The sequence below is a fragment of the Grammomys surdaster genome, unplaced genomic scaffold, assembly GCF_004785775.1.
Source record: "Grammomys surdaster isolate TR1022 unplaced genomic scaffold, NIH_TR_1.0 209, whole genome shotgun sequence".
In the NCBI taxonomy this organism is placed as follows: domain Eukaryota; kingdom Metazoa; phylum Chordata; class Mammalia; order Rodentia; family Muridae; genus Grammomys; species Grammomys surdaster.
Window position 1 is genome coordinate 1,033,664 of NW_021604654.1, and position 9,359 is coordinate 1,043,022.

The following is a 9,359-nucleotide window of genomic DNA, read 5'->3' on the forward strand; positions in this document are numbered from 1 at the left end:
TCGCCAACGCGGCCGCGGCCCCCAGCAACGCTGCCGCCTGTGCCCCGGGGCCTCCGCCGCCCCCGTCCCCGCCGCCTGGGCCCGGGACCGACGCGCAGGCCGTGGGCGACGAGCGCGACGACGCGGGCCCGGGCGCGCTGCTGCGCGAGCCCGTGTACAACTGGCAGGCCACCAAGCCCACGGTGCAGGAGCGCTTCGCCTTCCTCTTCAACAACGAGGTGCTGTGCGACGTGCACTTCCTGGTGGGCAAGGGGCTCAGCTCGCAGCGCGTCCCCGCGCACAGGTGGGCCGCCGGGACGCGCCTGGACCCTGCAACCCCAGACCCTGCATCCCCGGACCCTGAACCCCACCCGGACCCTGCACCCCAGGAACCAGCACCCTGAAACCCTGCACCCTACCCGGGACCGTGCATCACAGACCATGCACCCCACCTGGACCCTACAATCCAAACCCTGTAGCCCACTCAGACCCTGCACCCCCCATTCTGTTCCCCACCCGGATCCTGCACTTCACCTGGACCCTGCACCCCCATCCAGGCCCTGCATGCCAGGATCCCTCATCCCAAACCCTGAAGCCAGACCTTGCACTCTATTTGAACCCTGCACCCAACCCTAATCCTAAGAACCTGGACTGCACCCAGATTCTTTCTTCCTAGATTCTGCACCCCAGACCTTGTACGCTAGAACCCTGCACCCCAAAAACTTGCAATCCCTCAGTACCATGTACCTCAGACTCTACACCCCACCCACACCTTTCATCACCACCTCTAGACCCTGAATCTCGGGCCTCAGCTTTTACCTTAGGGTTGATTCCTGACCCCACCTCTCAACCTGAACCTAGTTCTTATGTCTCCCTTCCCACAGTGTAGTTGTTGGACTCTGGAGCCTCCCAGCCCTGGACGTTCTCTTGGGTCCTGCCTCCCTTTAACCTGGTTCTAGGGCCTCCCTCCGATCCCACCCATGACCCCCTAGATGCCCTCCTTACCCTACCATCTCGATCCCTGTGTTCACACCTCATACCATCTGACCTGCTGTCACCATCAGAGCCTCTTGGCCTCTTGTTCTTCCCCTGAGTTTCCAGCCTGTCTGAGCCATCATCCCCAGACCTTACCATGGCCCCAATGAGTTGAGCTCTTTGGGGGTGGGCATGGGTCTGGCACAGCCTCAGAAAGGATTGAGGCTTTTCAAGAGCCCTGTGTGAGCTGTGGTGACATGTACTGCCTGCCGACACAGTTCCTGGCCACGAGCCTGCTTCTGTGTGGTAGTTGGTCGGGCTTGGTGGCAGGGTGGGGAATGTGGGTGTGGGTGTGTGTAGACCTCTGGGAAGGGGAGAAGTAGTCTCCTGCTCTTAGTGCTGGAGGGGCAGGGGTGAGGGGATTGTAGACTCAGAGGGCTCCCACTCAGGTGGGAGCCAGAGCAAGTGGGATGACAGTCTGTGGCCCCCAGAGAGCTTGTGGAGGGGGGGGCTGGGTGGAGGAACAGTGGCCAGTGGGGGGCTTGGCTTCCAAGTGGCTCAGGTTTTTTAGTGGTGCTACGGAGGGTTGCTGAGAGGTTGGTGGTCTGACTTGTTGGAAGTCACCAGAAAGACCCTTCAGGTCCTTCCTTCTTTATCATGAGCTCTCTGGGCCTCAGTTTCCCTACCTGTGAACTGGACTCATTGAGATAACCCCATGTGGGACTGCTTGAATGTGTTGCCTCCGTATTGTGCTTGTAACAGTCTCTCCGGAAGGTTTTGTGGGGAAGGCACATGAGATCTGCCAGTGTTGGCATCCCTGTCTGGATCCTACCCACCAACATGTAGAAGCAATGTCTGTGGTGACCCCGGCCATGAACTCAAGTTACTTCTTGCCTGAGGAAGGGGAATTGCAAACTCCACATCAATCTGGGCAACCATCCTGTCAGAAAAACTAAAAAAGACTCAGGTGTGGCGGCGCAGGCCTTTAGTTTCAGCACTTGGGGAGCGGAGGCAAGTGGACCTCTCTGAGTTTCAGAGCCAGCGTGGCCAATAGCAAGTTCCAGAACAGCCAGGGCTACTTAGTGAGACCCTGTCTCAAAAACCAAAGAAAGATTTTAAAAAAGAAATAGAAGGAAACTGAAGGGTGAGAGCATGGCTTAGGAACCCCCAGTGAAGGGCTGGTTCGCTGCCCAGCACTGAAAAGTAAGATTGCTTTCAGGAGGCTGGAGACATGGCTCCGCGCTGAAGAGGTTTTGCTGCCCTTGCTGAGGACTTTTGGATTCAACTCTCAGCGGCCACACAGGGTGCCTTAACGCACCTTGTAGCTTTAGTTCTCTGGGTTCTGAAGCCTCTGGTCCCTGAGGGCACTTGTACTCACAGGGCTGTAAGATTAAAGAACAGTTCCTTCTGGGGGCTGGAGAGATGGCTCAGCAGTTGAGAGCACTTTCTGAGGTCCTGAGTTCAATCCCCAGCAACCACATGGTGACTGTGTAATGGCATCTGGGAGGACTTCCTAGTGGCCTCACATGGCCTCTGAGGACCTGGGTTCCAGAACCTGGCCTTCAGGACCCGTGTCACACTTTGTTCCTTTTCTTTTTTGGGGTCCTGAGGAAGATTCCAGGGCAGTATGCGGGTGGACAATTGCTCTCTACTGAGGCACACCTGAGTCTCTGAATCCCTGTGGTTTTTGGCCACTGTGTGTGACCACAGAACCAGACAGAGCTACTGTAGTCAGAGTGATGGCTGACTCAGAGTAAAGGCAGTACCTGCAGGGCTCCTGGCCGCTCTGTCAGGGTCACAAATGACAAGAAGCTTCTCAGGAGTCTGTCAGTGCAGAGGGGTGCCAGGCCGCTACTGTGGTTGGGTCCTGGCTGGGCACCTGGACTGACGCTGGAGAAAAGCTCTGTGACACTTAGGGCCACTCAGAGAAGCAGGGTGGCATTGACTGATGCCTGTCACCTGCATGCAGGAGGGAGGCCGAGGCAGAAGGACCAGAGGGGTCGAGATCATGTTTGGTTACACACTGGGTTAGAGGCCAGCCTGGGCTACATGAGTCTCTGTCTGCAAAACAAACCAGGAATTGAGGAGACAGTTGAGTGGATAAAGTTTGCACTGACATAAAAGCTGGACAGACAGCTAGGAAGATAAGAGATTCCTGGAGCAACCTAGGGGTTCAGTGAAAGCCCTGTCTTAGTAGACAACATGGAGAGCACTCGTGGGAGACCCAAGTACTGACCTGGTCCGCAAAGTAATTAAAAGGACCAAACATGAAGCTTCCAGCTAGGCTGGATGTGCTCAGTGGGAGAGTGCTCTTGGGTTTGAGCCGCAGTCTTAAAGTTTTGACCAGCTCTGTAGTCTCCATAGCAACGGTTCAGCTCACTGGAGCCTAGGCAGGAGTTTCAGTGCGGAGTTTTTTTGTTCAAGTAAAATAGTTTTGCAAGAACCTCTCTCTGTGTGTGTGTGTGTGTGTGTGTGTGTCTGTCTGTCCCCAGTGCATGTTCTAACGGTTTTGCTGTTGTTTGTTTTTGAGACAGGCTGGCCTGGAACTTTCCAGTAGCTCAGGCTGTTTAGAAACTATTGCAGTCCCCGAGCCTGGCCCCCCTAAGCACTGGGGTGCCAGGCCTGCCCTCCAGGCCCTGCCCCTTTGACAATTTTGGAGGAACCACCCACCCACCCAGTGTTTTCCCAGGTAGCTGCAGTTTCCATTCTGTCTTGCCACGTGGCTTCTAAAGCCACCTAGGTCCACTTGGGGACAGTGGGCAGAGTCCCTGCCTAGGTGCTTCTCCTTGGAGTGTGGGTGACCCCTCACGCTGTCCCTTGAGGTCCCTTGTGAGGGCATCGTCGGCATGCCTCCTTGTGGGCAGGGCCACAGTTTTGCAGACCATCCTGTTTGGGACACATGGCTTCCCTGTTGTGTGTCCTGTCTGACCAAGCTGAGGCTAGAGCCCAGGGCCTGTGTCTGCTGTGCACTCACCCACCACCCCACCCACTCCCTGTGTATGGTTTTGTTTGGTTTTGAGACTGGGTCTTGCTACAGAGCCCAAGCTGGCCTCCAGCTAACCACAGTTCTCCTGCCTCTGACTCCTGGGGCCTGCAGTGACAGAGGTGCGGCTCCACGCCTGGCTCATTTATTGTAATTTCTTAGTTCACCTCATGTCAGCTGGGAAAACCAGTACTCACCATACTTTCTTAAACTTCTCTTCAGAGCTGAGCATGCTGGTGTATACCTTTAATCCCAGCATTTAGGAGGCAGAGGCAGGAGGATCTCTGTGAGTTCCAGGCTAGCCTGGTCTACAAAGCACGTATAGAGCTACACACAGAAAACCTGTCTCAACAAATGAGAACAACAGATTTATTTCTCATTGTGTGTGCTCCATGTGTCTTCGTGTGTGTGTCTGTTTGTGCCTGTGTGTTCAGGTCTGTGCTCCTGTTGTGGGTACGTGTTCATACATGCGTCTGTATGTGCCCATGCATGCTCCGTCTGCAGAGGCGAGGCGTTGGGTCCCTGGAACCAGCTGTGAGCTACACTGGGTCTTTGCAGGAGTGGTGTGTGGTCTTAACCATTGAACCGTCTGTCCGGTCCCTGATCATCATTTCAATTGACTTGAGCACGGCTCACTGAGACCAAGCCCACTGACCACTGCAGGCCGCACCACTGTCCAGCACTTGACATCTGCCCAAGGCTAGCTCCTGAGTCCTCCCCAGTCTCTGGTTCCCCGTCTGGGCCATGTGAGTAGCCTTGTTCCTGTTCATGGCTGTGTGATGCTCCAGTAGGCAGGTGGAGCACACTGTGTGTCTGACCACGTTGTGTGTGACATGCATGTGTGTTCCTGTCTCTTACAAGGAGCTGCAGAGGCACAAGGGGAAGGCTGGTGACCAAACTCTGAAGGCAGCTTGGTGTCCGCAGAGGGGTAGAGGCCGTGACAAGCAGTGTGGTCTGGACACCCCCTGGGATGGGTCGCCTCATTGCTGTGACTTACAGAAGGCCAGCTGTGAGCATCCTGGCAGGCGCTCCTGGCTATGCCAGTGCAGCTGCGTGCCTCAGTGTCTGCTTTGGGTCTCTGCGTGGGGCATAGCTTCCCTGTGGGGACTAGATGCTTCCTAACCAGAAAGCAGCCCAGGCGTATTATTTCTGGCGTATCACTGCGTGGGCCCGGGAGCTGCTGTGTGGGGCTGAGCAGTTGTCTCCCAGCCCCCACCCGGGGAACTGGATGGGGACAGGAGCTTGCAGGCTGGAGGGCCCTGACTGAGATGTGTCTTTCTACCATTGGGACCCTAGAGCCAAGACCCTCATCCAGCCAGGCTGCTGTATTCTTTCCAAGACTCCCAGCTCTAGTCCCTGATGCCCAAAAGCTTGTGGCCACACAACCCAGCATCCGCCTCCGTTTGTCCTCAGCCATCTATCTCCACTTGGATTTTGCAGTGATGGTCATGAAATCCACAGGCATACACATGCTATGTGGGTGCTATACTGCTGAACCACGCCCCTAGCCCCTCACTGGGGGATCTAGGAGGGGCTCCACCCCTGACCACGCCCCTAGCCCCTCACTGGGGGATCTAGGCGGAGCTCCACCCCTGACCACGCCCCTAGCCCCCTCACTGGGGGATCTAGGCGGAGCTCCACCCCTGATCCATTAGTCTTTTGCATTTTGAGTTTTTGAGATAAGGTCTCATTGACTTGTTCAGATTATCCTGAACTCCTGCTTTGGCTCCTGAAAAAGTGTGGAAATAGGGCCTCTCCTGCCAGCAGTGGTCACACTCGCGGCAGGAGTAGCCTCCTAAGAGAGTGGACCCTCCAGGCAGGATGGAGCCTAGGTTCTGCGGAGGCTTGTGGGCCTTGTCCAGCTTTGAGCAGGGGTTCTGATATGGCTCCTAGCTCTTCCTTGGTTCATGGCCCAGCTGCCTAGCCAGGGTGTCCAGCTGGAGAGGCTGCTCAGAGCCACCCCATCACTGTGGGGACAACTGAGTGGGACACATTCACAGAGCAAGCTTATTCCTGTGACTCAGCAGCCATTCCCACGCTCATGCACGACAGGGCGCTGGGCTGGCCCCGTGATTATTAGAACATGAGCTGTGTCCCGAGCCAAGTCACTGAGGGTCTTGAGGCTGGCCACCATGCTGTCCGTCCTATCCACACTGCACCAGCTGGAGTGCTCACGGCAGTCCCTGTTGCTTCTCATCCCACCCAGCGCCACAGGCCCCGCTGTTCTTAGCATCCTCCCTCAGCCTGTGGGCTCTGACCCAAGCTGTCTCATCACTGAGGTGTTGTCTGCTTCCCCATGTTGAGGGTCAGGTCCCCAAGCTTGTCACCAAGTCCTAGAGAAATGAGGGTAGGGAAGGGAGTGGGCGGGGGAGGACTTGATTCCTGAGGAGGGCTGAAGGGCTGACAGGAGGCAGGAAGGAGGAGGGAGACACACATACAGGAATGTAGACTGTCCCTCATGCTGGCCTCTACAGCCTCCTCTTCCCGGTTCTCTCCTAGAAGGGTCCCAGGCCTGGAAAGGCCTCTACGAGGGTTGGCAGGAGTCTGCAGGCAGGTGTGGCAGGGGACGCTGGCTGGCCTGGGCCACATGGAGGCCACCCGTAGGACTAAGGGGCGGACACCCTGTCTTCTTACACAGGTTTGTGCTAGCTGTGGGCAGCGCTGTCTTCGATGCCATGTTCAATGGCGGCATGGCTACCACGTCCACTGAGATTGAGCTGCCTGACGTGGAGCCTGCGGCCTTCCTGGCGCTTCTCAAGTACGTTTCCTGGTGGCTCTGACTGTGGTGGGGTAGTAGAGTGTGGAAAGACAGACAGACTCCTGGGGACGCCTGCAGAGCCCACCAGGGCAGGATGCTAAAACTTTCCTGGAGAAGAGACAGAATCTGTATGCCATGCCTAACCTGTGGTGCCGGGATGGAGCCCAGGGCCTTGTGCCCACCCAGCCCATGATCAGTGCGGTGTAGATAAGCATACTGTCCCCACTGGGGCCAGAGGTCCATCACCGTGTGATTTGCCCATGACTGCCTAAGCTCGGCCACAGGGCCATAGGCTGTGAGCTACAGTAGCTCAGGTGTGTGCTAGCCCAGGGCAGCCTGTGCATGGACATCTCACCAAGGGCTATCTCCAAGTCAGGAGACAATGACAGATGCCAATTCTAGCAGGTTCCTGAATGGTGTTTTGCAAACCTGTGGTGCCTGGCCAGATGGAGTGGCTGTGGGGCCACACTGTCACAGTCCGTGTCTCCTGCAGGTTCCTGTACTCAGATGAAGTGCAGATCGGGCCCGAGACAGTGATGACCACACTGTACACAGCCAAGAAGTACGCGGTGCCTGCGCTGGAGGCGCACTGTGTGGAGTTCCTGAAGAAGCACCTGCGGGCTGACAACGCCTTCATGCTGCTCACACAGGTGGGGGTGGTCCTGTGTGACCACACTGAGGCTGGAGGCTGCCACCTGTCCTCAGCCGCTGGCCACTTCTTTCCTTCCTTTCTTTTTTTTTTTTTTTTGGTTTTTCGAGACAGGGTTTCTCTATGTAGCCCTGGCTGTCCTGGAACTCACTCTGTAGACCAGGCTGGCCTCGAACTCAGAAATCTGCCTGCCTCTGCCTCCCAAGTGCTGGGATTAAAGGCGTGCGCCACCACAGCCTGGTGCTCTCGTTCTCTCTCTCTCTCTCTCTCTCTCTCTCTCTCTCTCTCTCTTTCTCTTTCTTTCTCTCTTCCCTCCCTCCCTCCCTCTCTCTTTTTTTTCCTTTGTTGTTGTTTTGGTTTTGGAGATGGGGGTCTTACTGTGTAGTCCTAAACTCAGAGATCTGCCTGCCTCCGCCTCCTCAGTTCTGAGATCAAAGGTGTGTGCCATCACTTTGCCCCCAGGCTCTGGGTCTCTGCTTCAGTTTCTCATTTTGTGCATGTGTGTGTGCGCATGCTTGTGTGCATGCGCGTAGGTGTGTTGTGTGGATGTGTGTGGTGCCCGTGTGTGCATGCGTGCGTGTGCGTGTGTATAGGTGTCCCCAGAAGACACTGGCCTCCTTTCATGCTAGAATTCCGGGTTGCTGTGGCTGGGATGTGAGCCAGCTCCTCTGCAGTAACTTCTCAGCCCTACCTGGACCTGGACTGCAGACTAGGCTAGCCTGTACTACTCTGGGTATGGGTGTGGCTCAGGCATGTGGTGGCTAGAGGACATTTCTGCATGAAGTCAGTTCTGTCCCCAGAAGTCAGATCTTGGAGTCGCCAAGATGGAACTCAGGCTTGGTGGCAAGCACCTTTCCCCACTGAGCCTTGTCGCTGGCCACACACCCAGCTCCCTAAGTGTGTGCTGGACCCTGTCCCACCTTGAGACCCTCCTGGAGCTCCTGTTACTGTGGTTTCCATCTCTGATGTGTGTGCACAGGAGAGGAATCCTGGAGTTTGCTCCTCAGAGCTGAGTTCTAGGGGCAGCCTCACATCCCAGGCTCAGTGGCAGCATTGTCACCTGCTGGGTACTCACAGCTTTGATTTTGCAGTGGTCTGGCGCCCAGGCTGACCCGAGCCCTCCATCCCCCGCCTCAGCCTCCTCATGCTCCACACCGGGCCGATGGGATTGCCTGTGTTGACGGTGCTGACCTTCCTCTCTCTAGGCGCGGCTCTTTGATGAGCCCCAGCTGGCCAGTCTGTGCCTGGAGAGCATAGATAAGAACACGGCCGACGCCATTGCCGCCGAGGGCTTCACCGACATCGACCTGGGTGAGTGAGTCGGGCCAATGCCAGTCATCGGGCCAATGCCAGTGAAGTGTGAGGATGGCGAGGGCGGGGAATCGGCGGGGCATTTGAAGATGACAGGAAACCCACCTCCTAAGTAACATGACATAGTGGGCCGGGTGGCACAGATCCAGTGGGACTTGGTAGCAGGGTTTGGCCTGTGTCTGAGGCCCTGCACTCCCATTCTGGGTCACTGTGATTCCTGCCTAGGGAGACTCCCCGGGCCTCTATGGTGACATCTGCAGATACCTTGGAAGCGCCTGTGCCTCTTGCTTGATGGCTTTGTAGGCAAAATAGTTTCTGAAAAGATACTAGGCTGTTAGAGTGTTGGAACCAGAGTAAATAGTTACAGGATGTTGGGATGCACACCTATGATCCCAGTACTCAGGAGGCTGAGGCAGGAGGATTGCTGTCAGTTACAGACCTTCCTAGGCTATAGAATGAGATTCTTTCTCAAAAATAGGGCTGGGACTCAGCTGATCTGGTAACTGCTTGTCTAACACTTGTGACACACCCCCACCCCCACCCCCCACCCCCGTCATCCCCACACTCAAGAGGTAAGGCAGGAGGGCTAGCCTCGGCTATACAGTGATTTCAAGTCCAGTTTGAACTCCATGAGACTTGTGTGGAAGGAAAGAAGATAGGAAGGAAGGAAGGAAGGAAGGAAGGAAGGAAGGAAGGAAGGAAGG

The 9,359-nt window shown here is 56.1% G+C and overlaps 1 protein-coding gene across 1 annotated transcript in view; it reads left to right on the plus strand.

The window, feature by feature from the left end:
* The window catches only part of Btbd2 (BTB domain containing 2), a 14,929-nt gene that overhangs the window by 2,760 nt on the left and 2,810 nt on the right, over nt 1–9,359 (plus strand). The window contains exons 3-6 of the mRNA XM_028771561.1: nt 26–283; nt 6,576–6,695; nt 7,189–7,345; nt 8,550–8,655. Coding sequence (XP_028627394.1) covers nt 26–283; nt 6,576–6,695; nt 7,189–7,345; nt 8,550–8,655 — 641 coding nt within the window. The remainder of the gene's footprint in view (nt 1–25; nt 284–6,575; nt 6,696–7,188; nt 7,346–8,549; nt 8,656–9,359) is intronic.